Raw genomic sequence first — 21,291 nt, forward strand, 5'->3', positions numbered from 1 at the left:
CCTCTCAAATTGCCTAGCAATCCACTCAGTCACACCATTATCAGTATATTTAAAGAGAAGGAATAAAACTGGACAAAACAGAACCAGACAGAATCAAACAATTTTACTTAAAAAACTTTTATTGAAGATTAGAATTCAACTTGAAGCAAACATTTTACATTAAAAGGTACTAGTGTTGATAGTGTAACTTCAAGCACATTGCAAGTAACAACTCAGATCAAGGGTCACAGGGCATAAAATTTAAGGTGAAAATATACTAGACATGCTGAATATCCCTCTGATGTACTGCATCCATTAAGGTCAGTCTTGTCACATGATCTTACTGGTCTCATTCACAGAAACATAGACCAGTTGCCAGCAGGAACTGATAATTCAAAATGTGTACTCTGAAAACACATATGCTGCAGTATACTTCAAACCAGTTAAGACTAAACAATCTTGTTTTTTCACCTGTTTTTCCCCATTTCTTGCACTGGTTCTTCAGGTTTTTTTTATTTTGAACACCTTGTTCATGTAATCATGGCATCGACTGTGGCACAAGTGTTTGGTCATTATTCAAATGGCATCAAGTCACTTGTGACTTGAATAGTCTCAGTTAATGTTTAAAATGAAAGTCCTTTTTTCAGAATATACAGCGATTAATAATGGAATCTGGTACTATCTAAACTTAAAAGAATTCCTAGTTCAATGATACAAGATTTAGGAACTAGTGGGACAGACCAAATTTACCTCTTTACAATTGCAGAAAATCTCAAGCTGAACTGCTTTACACCTTATTGGGATGCACATATCCTCCGTCTACTGGAATTCTTGGTTTGCTTAAAATTTGCACAAAATTCTCTATATAAATGTATATCTCCTGTTCTAAGATGAAGCCAGCATTTTACAAATCCTCCACAAAACTAAAATGGTTTAATCTTATTCTGTAGTTGTAAACTGCAGGGTTGTGGTCAACGTCTGAAAATCCAAGTACACTTAATATTCCAAGAACCACTTTTTGCAGTTAGTACTGGTTTGATGGGTGACTAGGTAAATAAGAATGTGGCCATGTCTTGACTGCTCTCTTAATACCATGCTGAGCTAATCAGTCAATAGTTTATTTAGGGATGAAAAGGAATTAAGACTTTACCAATGTTGCTCCAATTTTCCAAAAATAATAAATATCATACACTGAACCATTTAAAAGAGCATTAGCTTAAATGTTCTGGTCTTGTAAAACAAATTAGGGATTGCTCACACTGGGAGAGAGGTGCCATGACACTGATCAGATTGAACAGCACTTGCTTTTAAACAAAAGTGTTAGTAGAACCCCTCAATGCACTTCTGAAAATCGGCCAATAAAATACAACAGAATTATCTAAAAATAGGTAATCCTATGCTTCCAATCAAGATTCAGGAACTAGCGGGACAGACCAAATTCACCTCGAGCTGCAAATGAACAAAACGTTGCATTAATGAAGGGATTATGACCAACCTTCCCCATTTTAGAAACAAGAACAAATCTCGATTTGAATTTAAGATTTGAAAATGTTAGTGTCAAAATGAAATGACTCAATTCACCTCCAAAAAAGAAATGACTTTGGGAAAAAAAAAAACCATAATCACTGATATGTTCCATTGCAGGGAGGCAGGGCGAGTGGAATCAGGATTCTAGGGAAGGGGGCCACAAGGGGTTTGTAAAAGCCATCAGTCACTAGGCAAAATGGCACCGTGATAACCATTGCAGTTCCAAATATGCATTGCATGCCTGCAACTCTCTCAAAGCAACATTTTCCATTAGATTCTAGCTTATAACTTCATATTGCACATTTCTAACCGCTGGATTCTTGAAACATTTATATTCCTTCAATTTCTGCAGAGGCAACAACCTTTTAATCTTTACCTCTACAGGTTGGACACCTGCAGGGAGAAGGCAAGGCCAAAAAACAATATAGTCTGGTGTGCTACTGCAAAATGGAAAGTAGATTTAATAAAATACACTAAAATGGTGGTGATAACATTTACATTAAATGGAAAGGACAGTGATGCCCTAAGATTATCACTATTAACAGTGCCAAGTTGCTCTTCTAATTTCACAACAGATTCAGTGCGAATGATAATTGACCAGCGGGACACACCCTTAGTGCTTTGCAAAGAACCCAATGCCATTTTTTGATGTTTGAACTAGGAGCTGGAATGGAGGCTAGGAAACAAAAAGCCAACATCTAGTATGCAGCAAAATATTTACCAACTGCACAACTGTTGCATTTCCTCAATCCACACATCCCAAATTAGCTGAACGGTCACTTGTTGGTATCACCTGGATTACTGCGATTTTGCCACTTTGTTGATTTAAGAACTGGGCTTCAGAGGCCAAATGCTATTACTACTTAATGAAGAAATCTCTACTCAATGCAGGCTGCACTCCTTTTAAACACAAATGCAAGGAATAATACAAATCAAAGCTAGAAATGCAAGCCTACAGCTCAATGAGAACGTTGTGTTCATGTTTAGGCAGGAAGAATATTGAAAAAGATATAACAAATGCTGCTCCTTTAGCTTTAAATACTGATCGGAATACAGGTGGTGGGTTAGAGACAGGAAGAGAAAACCATAATCCAGGATGTTGTTAAATTTGAATTAGACAGAGGAATGAGAAAAGATTTACGTAATTACAGTGCAATCTTTAAACAGCAAGTTTCTTAAAATATTAAGAATGTACTACTGTACCTGAGAATAGCTACACTGCATGATTGGAGCAAGTTAGACTTTCAATACCAAAATAAAACTACAATGAACCAGTCACGTCTTCATATCTCCTTCCCACTTCATTTATGAACTTTGTAATAATTCTCCACGTCAAAACTATAAATTGCAGCAAAACCAGTGTCACTGAACACCAGTGTAGTCAGAGGCAAAGAACACAAATCATATTGTCAAGGATGAGTTAACTATCTGGTCAAACACCATGATTAGGCCATTTGTTCTTTCCAGTTCAATGAATGAATCAAAAATTGATTGTTTCTCAAAGCAGTTATTACTGCCAATCTGCTGGTCCTTGCAGTCTGTTTTTTTTTAAATCCAAGTGTACTGCACAAGACACAGTCCATTTATACACACAATGTATTAATATCCACAAACTACATGCACTTCATTGTATGTACAAACATAATACTGAATTTATTTAGTGGATAGCTGCAAGGATCTTATTGAAGTACATTATTTATATTCTCCAAATATATTTTTGTTTCAAATACAGGATGGTGGTAAATATAACAATGGGTTTGCACATTAACTGTAAGAAAAAAATTTAGATTGCAAGATATGCCTTCAAAGCTTATGATCTGCAGAATAGGTCATTTATTCTTATCCTAGAGATAAATATTTTGCCAGTGGATTAAAAATGTTTTTATTCTAGATTCTTACTGTTAAAATATATGGCATCACAAGGCCACTGAAAAGCCGAGGGATAAATGTAATGATTGCTATTGTGTACTCAGTACTATATACAAAAAGGACACATTGTAGAAAACAGATTATAAGACACTTCAATACCCAAGGAATTTGGAGACAAGTCTGCCAAAATGCTTTTGCCTTTCTCAGGAGGTTACACGACACCTGGGATGTATTAAGTCAGCACATTCATTTAGATTTAGCGAGACAGCTCATTTTCTGCCCATTAATTTCACATAATAAATGGGACAAATTCCACTGTCACCAAGACAGTACTTTATAAGATGAACATTAGAACAAAATCTAAAAGATAGCCAAGATAGTTTACCGAAGGCATCGTGTTCTCCGATGCATACATTGCAACAATGCTGCTGTAAGCAACTCAAATGCCAGTTGTACACTCCTCATCCCTTCTTACTTTTCAGGTATGAAACAGGAAATCTCTTTAAAATACACTTTACAATTGTTCTGAACTGTTAGAAACCAAGTTGAATTTCATGGAAGTTGTACAGATTTTACATGGGATTAACAGATTAAAAATTCTACAATATTTGATCAAAGGAGGGGAAGTACAACATATAAAATGTGGTTTTCACATATATTGCAAGTAAACATCTAATTACGCATTGCTCTCTAGGGACAGGATGGCTGCTTCTTTGGAACCCCCACCCTCTCCGCTTCCAAGTCAAACTCTGTGACAGCCCAAGGATGTAAAGAGTGAAAACAGTATATTGTAAAAAATAAATTATCCTTTCTTTATGGAATGGATTCTTCTCTCTGCAATGGTTATCCGTACACTTAGAACTCATCATGCCTTACTAAGGCCTCCCCGAAGTCTGTGGCCTGGCTTCCCACAAATAAGTCGTATTTTTTTACTATTTCTTCTTTTGAGAGTTTTCCATCCTGCAAAACAGTTTGGGGTGGGTGAGGGGAAAAAAAATGGTTACAAGAGAACCCAGTAACTTAAGAGCACCCAACAACACAATACCAAGTAACCAACGACCCTAAAAAAAATAACATTCATTGTATCCAGTTTTTGAGCTTTTACCCCTGCACACACAATTGTTCTTGAAGTTAAACTGTCCATTTTAAGCCACCCCCATAATTTATTCCACAAGCATTTGGCGCAGTGGCTCAGCAGTACAGTTGCTGCCTTACAGCACCAGAGACCTGGGTTTGACAACCGATGCTGTCTGTTTGAAGCTTGTATGTTCTCCCTGTGACCGTGTGGGGTGTTTCTGGGTGCTCCCACATTCCAAAGATGTGCAGGTTTGTAGGTTACTTGGCTTCTTTAAATTGTCCCTAGTGTGTAGGATAGAACTAGTGTACAGGTGACCAATGGTCAGCATGGACCCAGTGGGCCAAAAGGCCTGTTTCCATGCTGTATCTCTAAACTAAACTAACCATTTCCTCGAGAAAAAGATTAGCAACATATTGCTCATGTTAACACTTGCACGACTTTATAATTTTTAAATTATTCTCTGCTGGCACTGAAGACCTAAATAATCTATCTTTGCTCTTTATTGATTAAATGATTGGTCTTTACTACTGATCCTATCCACATCAGTTCTAAAATTGTACATGACTGCAAATTCAAACATACGAAACCTAGTCATTTGCTGTGCAGTCACATTTGAATGTGTGTGTCAGGGTAATGGTTATCAGGGTTGCAGAAAAGTGTCTTCAGAACTATGGCTCCAACTATGTGTAGTGTAACTAATCCATTTAGTAAACAGTATTTAACTCTGCCAGTAGCTGAGGTTAGCAGATGAGGCAGCATTTGTGGAGAGTAAAAAGAGTTAAAGTTTCAGATCAGTGATCTATCAACAGAACTAAAAGGAATTGAGAAAATAAGTTAAAAAAAAAAAAGTTATTTTGCAAAGAAGGGAGGGGTGGTGAAAACAAATAGGGAAAGTCTGCAATAGTATGGAGATCAAAAATATCCGGCTGACTAAGAGATCATGAACGCTCATCAATCACAGCTAATCTATCTCGACAAATGCAAATAGGGGTCATGAGAATGGATAGAAGTGAAAGAAAAATGACATTGTTGTAATAGTGAGATACAAAACAAATCTGAAAGAAAATAAATATTTTAGCAATATCCAGTTGATCGGGCAGAATTTGTGGACAGAGAAAAACAGAGTTAAGATTACAGGTGGATGACTTTGCTTTGAAACTGACAAGTTCTAATACAATCAAGAACTGCCTGGTTGTCCACTATTGTTGAATTTACCATCAAGTAGTGAAAGTGACAACATGCCTGCACCGTGGATGGCACAATGGCGCAGCGGCAGAGTTGCTGCTTTACAGCGTCGGAACCCCGGGTTCGATCCCGACTACGGGTATTGTTTATGTGGAGTTTGTGCATTCTCCCCGTGACCGCGTGGGTTTTCTCCAGCTCTTCGGATTCCTCCCACACTCCAAAGACGTACGGACATGTAGGTTAATTGGCTTGATGTATGTGTAAATTGTCCCTAGTAGTAGGCTAGTGTTAACGTGCGGGGATCACTGGTCAGTGTTCGGTGGGCCGAAGTGCCTGTTTCCGTGCTGTATCTCTAAACTAAAATAAAAACTAAAAGATGAAGTGTGGTTCAGCTCAAATTATGTTTTGTTGGGACATTGTAACAGACCCAAGATTGAAAAAGTGACAGGCAAGTTGAAGCTTCGTCACTCCTGTGCACTGAAGGAGTTCAAAGACATTATTAAACTTGTATTGTTTCTCCGACACCAACACCATGCTCATTTGATTGATTACTTTGGTTTCAATATCCAATTTTGTCAGAATTCATAAATTCATTTATAAGCTCATTTAAATTTCGATATTTACTGTAGTAAAGTCACACAAGCAGTTTTATGGGATATTTATCAGATAACTATAATGAGCTAATTGCATGCACAGAGAATATGATCATAGCTTTAAAGAGTATCTGAAATGGACTTTTAGATGGTTTGAAATTGATGTATAGATGACCTGCTGAGTGACTCCAGCATTTTGTGTCTGTATAGATGGTTTAGAAAGTACCTCACCCAACACAGCTGAAGAAACAGGTTACTAAAGTAGTAGGGAAGGCAGTGGCACTGTCACTAAAGATCTATTGAATTCATTGAGAAAGGCTGTATAGATTGAATGCACGGCTCACCTTGTTTTCATCAGATTCATAGACGAGATGACGGGCTTCAGCCTCAGCATGGTCATAGTCAGCTGGTAGGATCCAATCTTTGGTTTCTTCTTTGTCCATTTTACCATCTTTGTTGCGGTCTCTGAACTCTGTGAACTGCTCACGCTCAGTTTTCACCCACTCAGGTTCGTGGCCATCACTGTCTGCAGTGTACATATCACCTGAAACCAGTGAAAAAGGGCAGATGATTTAATACCAAAAAGGTACAGCTGTATGTTGCCCGAATTAATCACCATAATACTTCCAGACCCACAGTATCATTCAATTTCACCAGAATCAGTTCCCTCCCAAGCACCAAAGCAGGTTTCAGTAAGATTCCTGCATAATTTAACTCTAACAAAGTGTTGCTACTTCTAGCCGAAGATGTCAAAATCCTTTGCTTCTTCATGATTTCTACTCCAGCCACACATCAGTTCACATCAACCTGGCGTTTGACCCATTATCCCTTCTGGACAAATCTACCTTCTAAATCAGCTACACAAGCAAACCGAAATTAAGAACAACCTTATAATCCAGTTTTAAACAATCTTCTGGAGGAACTCAATGGGCTGAGAAGCAACTGTGGAAGAAAGTGGACAATCAACAATTTAGTCAGGACTCTTGATTTAGTCCAAATGATGGGTCCCAACCCAAATTGTTGATAGCCCATTTCCATCCATAGATGTTGCTTGACCTGTTGAATTCCTCCAGCAGATTGTTGCTCTAGATTCTGGCATCTGCAGCCTCTTGTTTCTATTTCTGCAGTATTTCACTCTTCCAATAAGTTTGGTCTACTTACCGATATACTCGTCCAGATCAATGAAGCCATCTCCATTTTTATCAATATCTTCCATGGTTTCCTGTCAGAGAAGCAGTTTAAAAAAATCTGTTGTATATTTTTGTACGAGAATGCAAAATGATGCTAATAGTGTGCACAATAGTTCTGCTTGCTACATAGAGAACAGTCAAGCAAAAGTTTAACTTAATTTCTCTTCACATTGAGAGTTATGTCCTAGATAAGACGCAAGACTATAGAATCAGAAAAAATATCCTATTGCATATTTTGCACTGAACTCAAAGGGAAAACTAACTAGGTACAGAGGGAAAAAGAATGAAAAATATATTGATAGGTTTACACAATGCCAAGTGGAAGGAAGTATATATGCAGCATGAACTCTGATATGGACTAAATGGGCTTTGACTAATTTTGCTTAAGTTCCATTTAATGGGAAAATTTCTTGATTTTATGGCAGAAAAATAACATAGCAATGCGGAAGTACTGACCAACACAACAATGTCTTTCATGTGGTCATATTCCTCTGGGTGCAGGAAAGCAGTGAATTCTTCTTTTGTAGCAAACAAGTCAGCATTCTGGTCAGCCCTTTTAAATCGACGCTCATCTCTTGCCATCATTTGTTTGTAGTTGTAACTGTCATCAGTATCACCATCCTCTGTGGAGATCAAGCCATATTTGTGTTAAGAAGGATGATGTGTCAAGGTGGTGAAAAAGAGAAGGTAGTGTTAGCCAGTCTAAGGAAAGAGATAATCCACCATTAGTAAAGAGACTGATCAGAAATTAACTAACAGTTCCGGAGTGAATGTTGTGTTTCAATTTAAGTTTATTTTTATTTGTAGTTAATCAAAACAACTTTGATGCATCCATTTAAAAAATACTTCAAAGCCTTTGGTCCTGCCCAACCACTTGAACAGAGCTGATTTTCTCAGGTATATATTGTGAAAGATGAGAAAAACACAAAACCATTCTTTTAAACATATTACACCTATTTCTACAATCTTATATCTGTGTTCTATTATGTCAAAATAATATGATTTGCATTCAAGAGAGATTTCCCCATTCATGAAATTTTCAAAATCTATTCAAACAAGTAGATGCTGGTATTTATCTTAGTTCTCTTTAAATCAGGACTCAAAGTTGGCCTTGGCTATCAAATTAAAAGGGAAATATGCAAGCAGTGATAGGTCTAGTTTCTTATTTCGGATCACACATAAACTATCCTAGAGTATAAACAGGCAAACACAAACATTGCAGGGGACAAATATTAATCCACAATACATTACTAAATTGACCACATTAAATTGTTTAAATATCTCAGTATCCTCAAAAAGGTATTAAAACCAAAGTGAAATGTTAGTCACAGAAATCAAATCCCTTCAAGCGGTATAGAAAAATGCGTGCTCCAAAAAACCTGAACCTCTAATTTTCCTCAACATTAGATGCCGCCATACATCTTTGTACATCGACGAAAGATTGGATTCCAGTAACATTTTACCATTGTGATTGAGTAGTACAGCCCATTAAATTCCATATAGCAGGGAATGTACTGTTAGCAAATAATGCTCAAAATTAATCACATTTTCATGAAACCCTTATTGACAAATTAGTGTGAAGTTGGTGAAATAACATGTTATGTGCACAAAATCTGGAAGCAACTGTTCACTGCCCTTAAATATTGATGTAATACTGAAAAATGTTGCTTTTTAAAATATCACAAAAAAAGATTAAGTGACTCAGCAGGTGAACATATTCATAGCTACATGGTATACAAGATGGTGAAGGCAGCATTTGGCCTGCTTGCTTTCATCAGATCAGGTATTGAGTACAGGGGTCAGGATATCATATTGCAGCTGTACAAAGCATTAGAGACCACACCTTGAATATTATGTGCAGTTCCACTATAGGAAGGATGTGATTAAGCTAGAGAGGTGTAGAGAGATTCACATAGATGTTGCTGGTATGTTAATGAAGCAGGAAGTCGGGCCGATCTCGGTTGTTTCCACCTGCCAGCTGCACCTTGGCCGGTACAGCGGTGACTCGTTGTTACGATTATCTATGAACGGATTTTTAAAAATCCGTATTTAACAACGCAAAATCGTACATCAGCATTTCGCATTTCTGTACAAAATACGGAAAATCCGTACTACTTGGCAGCTCTGCATAACTCATCTAGTTGTCCATCAGCCAAGACATTTTTACAAAAGAAAAATAGACTGATGGACTGAACCAGTCAGGTGCTGAACTTAATTAGTCAAACAATTCACCCACCTTTTCCCAGTCTAAAACACTGTGTTTTAGACTGTATTGTGTTTAGTTCTGGGCACCACGTTATAGGAAAGACGTTGTCAAGCTGGAAAGGGTACAGAGAAGATTTATAAGGATGTTGCCAGGACCAGAGGTTCTGTGCTATAGGCAGAGGTTGAGTGGGCTGGACTCTATTCCTTAGAGTGCAGGAGGATAAAGGGTGATCTTATACATGTGCATAAAATCATGAGAGGAATAGCAGGTGGATGCAGAGTCTCTTGCCCAGAGTAGGTGAATAGAGGACCAGAGGATATAGGTTTAAGGTGAAGGGGAAAAGATTTAAAAGGAATCTGAAGGGTATCGTTTTCCCACACAAAAGGTGGAGGATGTATGGAACAAGCTGCCAGAGTAGGTCGTTGAGGAAGGGACTATCCCAACATTTAAGAAACAGTTGGGCAGGTACATGAATAGGACTGGTTTGGAGGGATATGGACCAAACGCGGGCAGGTGCAACTAGCGTAGCTGGGACATATTGGCCGGTGTGGGAAAGTTGGGTCGAAGGTCCTTTTTCCACACTGTATCACTCTATGACTGTCGTGCTGAGCTATTCGCATATCAAAAATATATCCCAGCCAGGGGTTAATCAACCAATCAAATTCAACTACAAGATAGATGCAATGCTGGAGTAACTTAACGGGTCAGGCAGCATCTCTGGAGAGAAGGAATAGGTGACGCGACCCTTCAGAGCAAGTTAGAGTAGAGGGAAATTAGATATGGAAGGGTACAAAGAACATGCAAGGCGTGAAAAGGACAGATCAAAGCAGATGACAATCAAGGAAATGTACAATGGTTCATTGAGGGGAAGGTGACAACGACATTTCTTTGATCATCGTCTACTTTGATCCGTCCTTTTCACACCTTGCATGTTCTTGTACCCTTCCATATCTCGATTCCATCTCTCCAGACTTTCAGTCTGCAGAAGGGTCTTGACTGGAAACATCACCCATTCTCTCCATCACCTCTCCAGAGATGCTGCCTGTCCCGCTGAGTTACTACAACATTTCGGGTCTATCTTCGGTGTAAACCAGCATCTGCAGTTCCTTCCTACAAATTGTTTATAGCATGCAATTAAAATATTATACCAACATTAACCAAGTAAATATCCCATTGGATTCAAGATTATAAAACGAGTTTAGAAAAAAACTTCCATTACAGGTAAACAGTATCAATGTGAAGTATTGACCAAAATTAAAGCACCTTAAACTTGACACAACCAAAAAAGGCATTACGGACACCGTCTTCACCCACAGCCATTTTGTAATTGTTCAAACATGAGCACCAAGTAAATTTTGAATTACCTCAATATATGTTAATCCCACTTTTTAACCAATCAACTTAGGTGGTGAGACGACAGAATTTTACAGCAACAAAATAAAGAGACTGCCATTCTTGCAAAATAAGTTTCTAAAATTCAAGTACTTACCTGGCAAATGAATTACTTGCAGTGATTGATGCAGAATGCAGAAATGTTGCATGTAAGCAATCCTCAAAAGGTGAAATAGTTGTTTGCACCCACTAGTTACCCCAATCATGTACTCGAGTGACCATACAAATGCAAAATGAAAATAGCATGCTTCTTTAAAAAAAAAAAAAAATTCTAACCCAAATGCTAAACTAATTTAACCAAAATAACCAATGTCCACAAATTACACAAAATTTACAGCACAGAAATATGCTACTGGGCAAGTAATATGTGCCAATGTTTATTTTCCAAAAGTCCCTTCCAATCCTATTAACTGATCAAAAAAACATGGCTGCTCGATTTAGAAACTCCAGCATGCTAAATATTTACTGCAAATACTTCCTTAACCTGCACACCCACTTTAAACAAACTTTGCACATTTAGATGTTCCTGCTTCCGGGAGTCTCTTAAAAGTGCTTGCTACTTCACATTACCTTTTGTCACCCTTCCTACCAAGGTATGACACTTTGAATTTTCACCGTTAAAATATAAGCCTTCATCTATCCACCATTCTCCTTAAAAGTCTATTAATGTCCTCTCCACTCTTAAGTTTAGTGCCCTGCCCCTCAAGTTATACATACAGATTACTACAATCAACAAAAATTAATCTTAAAGTTAATTTAGCCATCTGAGAAGCCATCTGACAGCCCTAAAAGTGACAGGCGAGGCCGTGACTTTCTCACTCTACCACAACATTAAAAAAAAATTCTCCCTCTCTATATGTATAGATAAGATGTAAGATGTGTGTATATATATATATATATATGTGTATATGTATATATATATATATATATATATATATATATGTGTGTGTGTGTGTCTATGTGTGTGTGTGTATGTGTCTCTCTGTATCTGTGTGTGTCTCTCTCTCTCTGTGTCTCTGTATATATATATATATATCTCTCTCTCTCTCTCTCTCTCTCTCTCTCTCTCTATAAAAACTCTGATCTGGGGGGGGGGGGAGTGTGCGTGCGTGTGTCATCGCATCTACTTGAAAATACGACGCACGAACGAGAAATGTTTTACATATTCCTGTAGTTTTATCCCGCGGAGTCCAAAAGTTTTATCTGAAAAAGTCATGCTTTATTTCTCGAGTTATTTTTGAAAATGTTCACAAATCCCCCCCCCCCCTCCATGTTGGTCTAGTAACTATTAAAACTCTGATCTTGGATGTGTGCGTGTAAATAATTATACTGCTCGGAAAAAAAAGACGCTCTAACGGTATCATTTTTACATATTCCGATAGAGATTTATGCCGTGGAGTCAGAAATCGCTTATATGAAAAATTAATGCATTATTTCTCGTTATTTATGAAAATGTTCACAAATGTGCAGAAACTTGGAAAAAAAACTGCTTTTCCCCTGTGCTTACAGCTGTGACGTCGCAATGGAATTGTAGCCCTGCTCGCAACATTGTTGCTATCCAAGTACACCGAGTTTTGCTAGCTAGCAAGTGCAAATGCAGTGAGTGTGAAAAAAACAACGCGCTAACAGTGACATTTTTACATATTCCAATAGAGATTTATCCCATGTAGTCCAAAATTGCCTTATCTGAAAAGTTTATGCATTATTTCTCTAGTAATCAATCAAAATGTTCAAAAAATCTGAAATAACTTAGAAAATAAAACTGGCTGGCTTTAGCTGATAATACGATGACGTCACAATGGGTCTGCACGCTGTGTTCCACGTACTGCGAATGACGTCACACGGCCGTCCACTGCCCTCTCTCCCCCCCTCCCTCTCCAGACTCGCCTGCGAGTTGGGGGCTACGCGCTAGTGGAACTGCGCGTTGAGGGGACGGGGCCCAACGGGTCCCACTTGGTCTAGTATACTATTAAAAGTCTCGACTTGTTTGTGTCTGTGATCTCAGGAGCTACGCCAAAACGGTACATAATAGCGCAACATTTTTTGCAGAATCTTATTCAGCCTTTTCCCGTGGTCATTCGTATCAAATTTCTTCACATTTGATGTTATATTTCAAGGTTTAAAATGCCAACTTTAACACAAATTTTACTGTTAAAATCCTTCCTGCCATCTTCCAACAAATTTCGATACAAAGCTGCAATACAGGAACACTCTGCTTCCACCAACTTTTCACCTGAATGGGGCAGTCCTCCACCCGACATCTGCAACAATGTTGCCATCATACAACACTTACTCCAGCTCCTGGCAGGACAGGAGGGGGAGGGTGAATTCGTATTGCAATTGGGGAAGTGCAGTTAGAATTGTTTTTAAAGTCCAGTGTTGGGGAGGCAGGGGAGTGCTGGAATCTTACGTTCTGCAATGGGTTGAGTTGGGGGTTCACGCCTCCCCTGGGGGCTACGGGTTAGTGGTGCAATATTGCATTGGGGAAACGGGTTGCGTTGGTGGACCAGGCCACTCGTGTGACAGGGACCCAACGGGTCCCAGTTGGTCTAGTATCCTTATAACTATAAAACTCTGACCTTGGATGTGTGTGTGTGTGTATTTATTTCTTTGTGTGCGATCACATCTTCTCGAAAAAATAACGCTCTAACTGTAAAGTTTTTTACATATTCCGGTAGATTTATCCAGTGAAGTCAAAAATCGTCTTATCTGAAAAATTCATGCATTATTTCTCGAGTTATTAATCAAAATGCTAAAAAGTCTGAAGAGACTTGGGAAAAAAAAAGTACACTGAATCTTGTTAACCCTAGCAAGTGCAAATGCATTAAAAAAAAAAGTCACAGTACACCGAGTTCTGCTAGCCCTAGCAAGTGCAAATGCATTTTTTAAAAGTTTAAAAATGAGAGAGACGAAATGAGCAGCCTCTGCGCAGTTGATGGCTATGGGTGGAATATTGGGTTGGGGAACGGGTTGCAATGGGGGGACCAGGCCTCCCGTGGGGGCTATGGGTGAGTGGTGGAATATTGCATTGGGGAACGGGTTGCATTAGGGGAATCAGGCCTCGTGTGACAGGGACCCAACGGGTCCCACTTGGTCTAGTATATTACTAAAACTCTCGTCTTGTTTCTAGCGATGTTTGTTGTCCCATGTGATCCTGGAGCTACGCCAAAACGGTACACAGTAGCGCAATATTTTTTGCACCACCTTACTCAACTTTGTCCCGTGGTCGTTCCTGTCAAGCTTCCTTCAGATTTGATGTTATATTTCAGAAGTTATTCATGATTAAGTTTAAAAAGTCAAGTTTAAAAAGAATTTTACTGTTAAATCGTTGCTGGCCCAGCTTGCAACAATCTTCCATACAAAGTTGCAATCCAGGACCACTCTGTGCTTCCAAGTTTTCACCTGAACAGGAACGATTTCACAGTCTCCCACCCGACATTTGCAACAATGTTACTTACTCCAGCTCCTGGCAGCAAGTGCTTGAACGGGAAGGGGAGGGTTAATTGGTATTGCAATTGGAAGTGCTGCGGCAGGGGAAAGTGCAATCGGATTTTTTTTTTTTTTTTAATATAAAAGTCCAGTGCTGGGGGCAGTAGGGGAGTGGTGGAATCTTATGTTGGGAAATGGGTTGAGTTAGTCTAGTTACCTCTAAAAACAATTTACAATCTCATGTCTGGAAAGGATATTCAACACATGATCCAAAATTTAGTACAGTAATCCCTAGTTATAACAGACCATGGGTGGGGAGAAATGTTGCCAATTATCCACTATAGCCGAATAAGGAATTTGTTGCATAAGTAGTAGAAACAAAATTGATGACGCTGGTTAATACACAAAAGAACACAAAGTGCTGGAGTAACTCAGTAGGTCAGGCAGCATCCCTGGACAACATGGATAGGTGATGTTTCAGGCCGAGACCCTACTTCAGACTCTCGGTTTGAAACTGGGCCTGGAATCCAGGTGAGTTGATGGCCCCGGCCTGGAAGCAGCTGGGGAAGGCGTTGGCAACCCGGCTTGGCTAGTTTATCCATCCATTATAACCATAATCCATTATAAAGAGGTCCATATGAACAAGGGTTTACTGTATACGCAAGGTATGGGTCAGCCTTGATCTAAAGGGATGGTGGAACAGGATCAACAACCTACTTGTACTATGCCCCGAGTCAAGTTGCCAACTGAATCAAAGAACTTTCCTAAATTAAAATAGCTGCTAGATTTAGATAAACAAGGGATCAAAGTTAAAAGGAGAAAAACCCACAGGTAAAGTTGCAGATCTGAAATGCAGTAAAGGTTGCAAGAATGAATATAATTTCTGATTGATGAACTTTTGCATCAAACTACCCACAAGGGTAAATTAGTGAAGCTAAAATCTCCAATATGCCAAGAGCAAAGACATTCTTAGAAAATCATTTGCTTAGCATGGTAGGTCAGCACCAGAATTCCACCATCCGTTTCACGGTCATCAATTCTTGTCCCGCAATAATTTGCATGCTGCCATTGTCCTGCCTGCTGCTCCTTACCCATGTAGTAGCCGTATGTTACATTTCTGTACTCCTCCCAGGAGACAAGCCCATCCTGGTTACTGTCGAAATCTGGCCATTGGCGCCCAACATTCTCGAAGATGTACCTCTTCTGAGCCCGCTTTATCCAAGCCTTCAGCTCTGCCTCCGTCACAAATCCGTCCTTATCATCATCTATTTTATCTACTATCATTCTATAAACAGAGAGACAAAAAATGTGTAGATGGCAGGGTCAGACTCTGGACCTTGAAGGGTTTTCAAAATTAACCTACCCAACAGGAACCCATAGGTCGCATTTTTGTACTCTTCCCATGTCACGAGATCATCGGCGTCTAGATCATGACCCTTGAACTGACGGTCGACATCCTCGTAAATCCAACGCTTTTGAGAAAGTTTAATCCATTTCTCAAGTTCCTCCTCTGTAACAAACCCATCCTTGTCTCCATCGATTTTATCTACAATTTGTCTGTTGGGAGAGTCAGAAAACCCGGGAAAGATTAGGACAGAAGCTTGGAGCAGCTGATCGAGAGGCACTTTTACATAGCATCTAAGGGAATCCCAGAATCATACATGTTTTGTATGACAATTTGCTCAATTTGCCCTGATCTTAGTGACATCAAATGGGCAAATAGCAACAGAAAGCCCAGTTACGAATTTAAAGACCACGTGGTATCAGACATCTTGTGGACCAACAGTTTTACATTTAGAGTGCTACCAACATCAGATTTTATTTTTGCATTTCTGCTCTTTTGAGCATCAGTACAAATGTAAAAGTGCCTTTAATGAAAGCAATTAGTTCATTAGGTAAGTGGATGTCAAGGAAACAAATGGAATCCAAGTGAAAACTATATTTTCTAATGCATAGGTTATTACCATTCCAATGCATTAAGTTTTCAAATCAACCCTAAACATGCTCTCTTCCTACCAACAACCCCCCATTCCATATCCCTAATTTAAGTTCCTATATAGTCATAAGAACTCACTAAAAGGAGTGTTAACAATTTTATTCAAATTTGAACTCTGCAGATAAAGTAAATAGAAGTTATAGATTTTATCCTCAATTTAGCAGAGCTTACCATGGAAAGTCACGAACAATAGAAGGTGGAAGGGGGAGAGGGGAAGGCAGGAGAAATCAACAGATCATTGGTTAAGTGTGCATCGCTGCACATTGTTCAGTGGATAATTTAAGCTTGCTTTCATAGCCGAGGGGAAGAGCATGGTTGGAATACAAGTTTAGTTAATGCAGTAAGATTAGCAAGGTTAACAAACTGAGAATGCAATAGAAGAAAGTACATTTTGAGTGTGTCCAGTAGACAATTGAGATAAAGACCGATGGGGGAAAAAGTGAACTAAATCTTTAAGACAATAAATCATCTTTAAAAAAAATGCAGATACTACACAGAATTAAATAATTTTAGAAAATAATTACATTCCTTTCTCTTACCAAGGCATCACAAATAAAGTACATATGTTAATTCTTAACCTTCAGATTACAGCTTCTTGTTGAGAGAAGGCATGCATCATCCTGCATTAGAAAGTGGTTTGTGTTGATTAACCCACCTCCCTCCAGATTGATCCAGAAACATGAAATGTATTCAACCTAGGAATGTAACTGTTTTATATAGTTCCTTCCACCCACTTTTTGTCAAAGGACCTATAATAAAGTTTCATATTAAAATTGCCAAATCCTCCATTATAGTTCAGCACATTTTTCTTGATGACCAAATTTGCTGTGGAAAATACATATCAGGACAAGAAAACCCAGTTCTAACAGAAGTGGTGACCAGCCCAGAGAGGCATAGCACATTCTACCATTATCCAAATGTGACTTGGGGAGACCAAAACAATTCAGAGAATGGCAGCTTCAACAGTGTGTGTAAAAAACCCCACAAGAAATTAAAAGAACCAGCTGTTAAAAAAACGGAAGTAATTCGGTGGTCAAAATGAGTACTACAACAGTCAAGGTTCAACCCCACCCCCTACTTTTAAAAATGTAAACGTTCAGATAATATGTAACCATCTTGAAGACCCAGACCCAAACCCCTCTGGTGTACTATGTTTAATTTTAATGGGGTTAATAATTTTGCCAGTAAGGGTTTAGTACCTGATGACATTATTTATGGATTTACTGTACCATCAATGTTGTAGCATACATCTTCCATTAAGAGGGGAAAAAAGTCTTACATTGATAATGGTAAAGAATTGAACTTGTAACTTAGATTCCCGATATTCACTCATGCAGATCCTAATTCGAATCAGCATTTATGGGTTGTAATCTTGTACTCTTTCAAGTCATGTAACAAGTTAGCTATGCAGTCATACTGAACACATATTCGAACATAAAAAAAAAACACAATTGCGGAGCGTTTCTTTCATTTATACAGATTCTTACGCACCCAAGTCTCTCCTTGCTCTCCTCAGGAGTGAGCTGATCAAATGTCTTTGCCTGTTCAGCTCCAAGGAAAGCATCATGGTCATAATCAAAGCTCTCTGCGTCATCATGCACCTTATCACTCAGCTCTTTGTCATGGATGGCTCGATCCTTCTTCTCAGTGGGCTTACTTAGAGCATAAATGCCACACATAGTTAGGTACAAAACTAGCTTTGTCAAACCCATCATGTTTTCCTTTTTTCTGCAAGGACAAAGGGAAAAAAAAACAGGTTTTAGGAGGTTAAAATATGAACTGTGTGCACAACTGGTTACAAGTTTAAAATTGTATAGATCACCGAGTTTCAATTATAATTCCAATGCCTACTATCTAAATATTCTTCCATGCTTGGTCATTTGCCAGCAATGCGGTCAGACATGCTGTAATTCGCTTGCTGGTCTTCTAGCTGGCTCTGAGCACAGTCTGGAGCTTCCATAAACACCATCAACTCCCTATTCCCTTGTAGGAACCTACACTGCCTGGAAATCAGTTGCAATGCCTCCTATTGTAACACTCACTGTTCTATTTTCATTCATGAAGACGGTGACAATGAATCCTGCAGACAATGCTAGTTTCCAAAAGAGTCAGAGTTACTCAGCACAGTAACAGCCGCTTCAGCTGAACTCAGCCATATCGTTCAAGGTGGCTCCCTGAACTAGCCCCATTTACCCATCCCTCAAAACCTTTCCTATCCATGTACCCAAATGTCTTAAATGTTGTAAATGTAACCGAAACCACTTCTTCTGGTAGCGCATTCCACGCACCCTGCAGTCTATGTGAGAAAATTGCCCCTCAGGTCCCCTTAAAGTTTCTTCCTCTTAACCAGCGTATCATTTAGGACCTCATCAAAAGCCTTGTTAAAGTCAACAGAGACAACGTCTACCCCCCCATCCTCAACCTTACCAATCCTCCTGGTCGCTTCTTCAAAAGATTAAATTCTAGACACCGTTTTCATTCACATAGCCACACTGAATATCACTTATCCAAATGCAGATAGACACTGTCTGAGTGATAGGAATAAACAACAATCGGTAAGAGAAAGGAAATTTTGTATCAAATGCAGCACCTCTACAGGTGCATTGTTTGATGTACTATCTTCCAGAAGAGACGAGGTAGGGGTCAGTCTACTCTTACTGTTTTTCAAGATCCTGTAATGCTGCAATGAACTTGGGCAAGTTCTTCAATAAATCTGGGGGAAAAGTAGAGTGAAAGGTCTCCAGGATTCAAAAGAATGTCTTGGGATATACAAGTGGCTCTATCCAATTAAATAATTTCATGCCAATCTTGAGGGGTAAATTCTACATTTCCCCATTATGTTGGTTTAAAAATAAAGCTTACCAAGTGATCTTAAAGTAATATTCAGTTTATAGTTACATAAATAAATTAAGTATTAAAGCAATAAGTCCATACAGATTTTATACAGTTGCTCTCGTAATTTATTGCACTTCATCTTTACACTTAAAGTATAGACCAATAGGTTTCTCAGCTCGATGAATACAGGAGACAATATTCAAAATTGTCAAATGCCATAAAGAAACCTTCATTTGTAAAACCGCCGCAAAAGATGTACGTAACCGTAGGTCAGTTGCATGGGATTCAATACAATAATATTCATTGTGCCTGCCAAATACAGGCACGTTAATAGCCATGATCTTCAAATCTTTACAGGCAATTTAATCCCAATTACTACAGGTTACAAGAACAATTACTCATTGTACTCATAAGACTCCTTTGTTCATTGGCAAGCTCTGTTTCCTTTTTAAAAAAATGCACTGCCTCATGCAGATCACCATTTCTACCATAAAAGAACCATTTCCTCTGATTGCAGCATCTAAATTTCCTGGAATACTGCCACATATATACAACTCTTGCACAGGCATTTCATTTTCAGTCTTGTATTTGCATTCCTCATCAGTCTGACGATCTCTTAACATATTTGTTTATTCCACTGCTCTCTCCAAATCAATTTACATGTTTGCCATAACACCTTAAAATATATTTAAAAATAACTGTAACTGAAACATACTACTGACTTTATTGTCTTATGCAAAATTAAAACTGCCAGCAAGTAAGCTGGCCCAAAGACAGTTCCATACATACCTTGGCTCTCCTGAATAAACTTTAAATCAAACGGGCATGATTAACATATCTAGGGTCTCTGCGTAACTTTAATCAGGAAAAGAAAGAAAGAATGCAGTCTTGAGCTACCAACTTTTCCCAAACTTCACTTCATTCTGAAAAGTACTTCAGTATTTGCTTGTTTAGTGAAAAAATCAATTAAAAAAAAAATTAACAACCAGCACCATACTGTGATGAACTTGAAATTTTATTTCCTAATGCAGTTATTTGCCTTTTAATAAATTAATTATATTCTTCATTTAAAGACTATCCTACATATTGATCCTCAACTTATAAAAAGTTATTATTTTCAATCCATTCTCAAACATCTCAATGCTCTCCAAATCCATTTTCAAACTCATAAGTAAGTAAGAAGGAACAGTAGAAGCTGGTTTAAATCGAAGATACATAAATAGGAGCAAGAGTAGGCCATTCGGCCCTTCGAGCCAGCACCGCCATTCAATGTGATCATGGCTGATCATCCACAATCAGTACCCCGTTCCTGCCTTCTCTCCATATCCCTTGATTCCGCTAGCCCGAAGAGCTCTATCTGATGGACACATAAAGCTGGAGTAACTCAGCGCGATAAACAGCATCTCTGGAGAGAAGGAATGGGTGACGTTTCGGGTCGAGACCCTTCTTCATACTGAAGGAATGCAGGTTCTACAACAATACCTTCATGGAAGATAGATATGAATAGATCGGGTTGGTATGGGAATATTTCATAATCCAACAGCAAATTACCATGAATTGAAAGATCATAATAACGTAAATTAAATACCGTTTTTCCCCCAAAAGTCACTCATTATGAAATAACATTTAACCTTAAATTTGCTCGGACCTAAACGCTCTACCACTCTCTTCAGCACAAAATAAATGCTAATCACACTAATTCTGAAACAGACCAATAAGACTAGAACTATTATATTTAAAAAACCATCACTACCCACCTCTATGCACTTCAGGAATCGCCTCTCCTCTCCACTCTCTCTCTCTCAGCAGGGCTACCGGAAGTTGCCCACTCCTGCATCCAGCCGGAAATAGCAGCCAATCACCGGCCGCCTCCAGAATTCCCGCCTTACCTTCGGCGTCACCTTCGCCGCTCCTGATTGGTCGGTTATGGCGCGAGATGTGATTGGTCACAAACCGCCACGTCGCGCGCCCCGTTGTTGTCTCGCGCGCTCGCTCGCTCATTCTCACCGAAG

At 38.8% G+C, this 21,291-nt stretch overlaps 1 protein-coding gene across 2 annotated transcripts; it reads right to left on the minus strand.

Annotated features, from left to right (window-relative positions):
* Nucleotides 1-101: 101 nt before the first annotated feature.
* LOC129707874 (calumenin-like) lies at nt 102-21,182 on the minus strand. Of its 2 annotated transcripts, none has more exons than XM_055653286.1 (7): nt 21,037-21,182; nt 17,936-18,172; nt 15,812-16,005; nt 7,878-8,044; nt 7,393-7,453; nt 6,576-6,775; nt 102-4,335 (listed from the first exon to the last, which is right to left on the minus strand). In XM_055653286.1, exons 2-7 carry the CDS (start codon nt 18,157-18,159, stop codon nt 4,231-4,233), a joined length of 951 nt encoding a protein of 316 aa, XP_055509261.1. In that variant the 5' UTR covers nt 18,160-18,172; nt 21,037-21,182; the 3' UTR covers nt 102-4,230. The 2 variants fall into 2 exon arrangements, with proteins under 2 accessions (XP_055509261.1, XP_055509260.1); XM_055653285.1 differs by lacking the exon at nt 15,812-16,005 and adding an exon at nt 15,540-15,733 and having other exon boundaries at nt 21,037-21,181.
* Nucleotides 21,183-21,291: the final 109 nt, after the last annotated feature.

Source organism: Leucoraja erinacea, chromosome 22 (genome assembly GCF_028641065.1).
Source record: "Leucoraja erinacea ecotype New England chromosome 22, Leri_hhj_1, whole genome shotgun sequence".
Taxonomy (NCBI): domain Eukaryota; kingdom Metazoa; phylum Chordata; class Chondrichthyes; order Rajiformes; family Rajidae; genus Leucoraja; species Leucoraja erinaceus.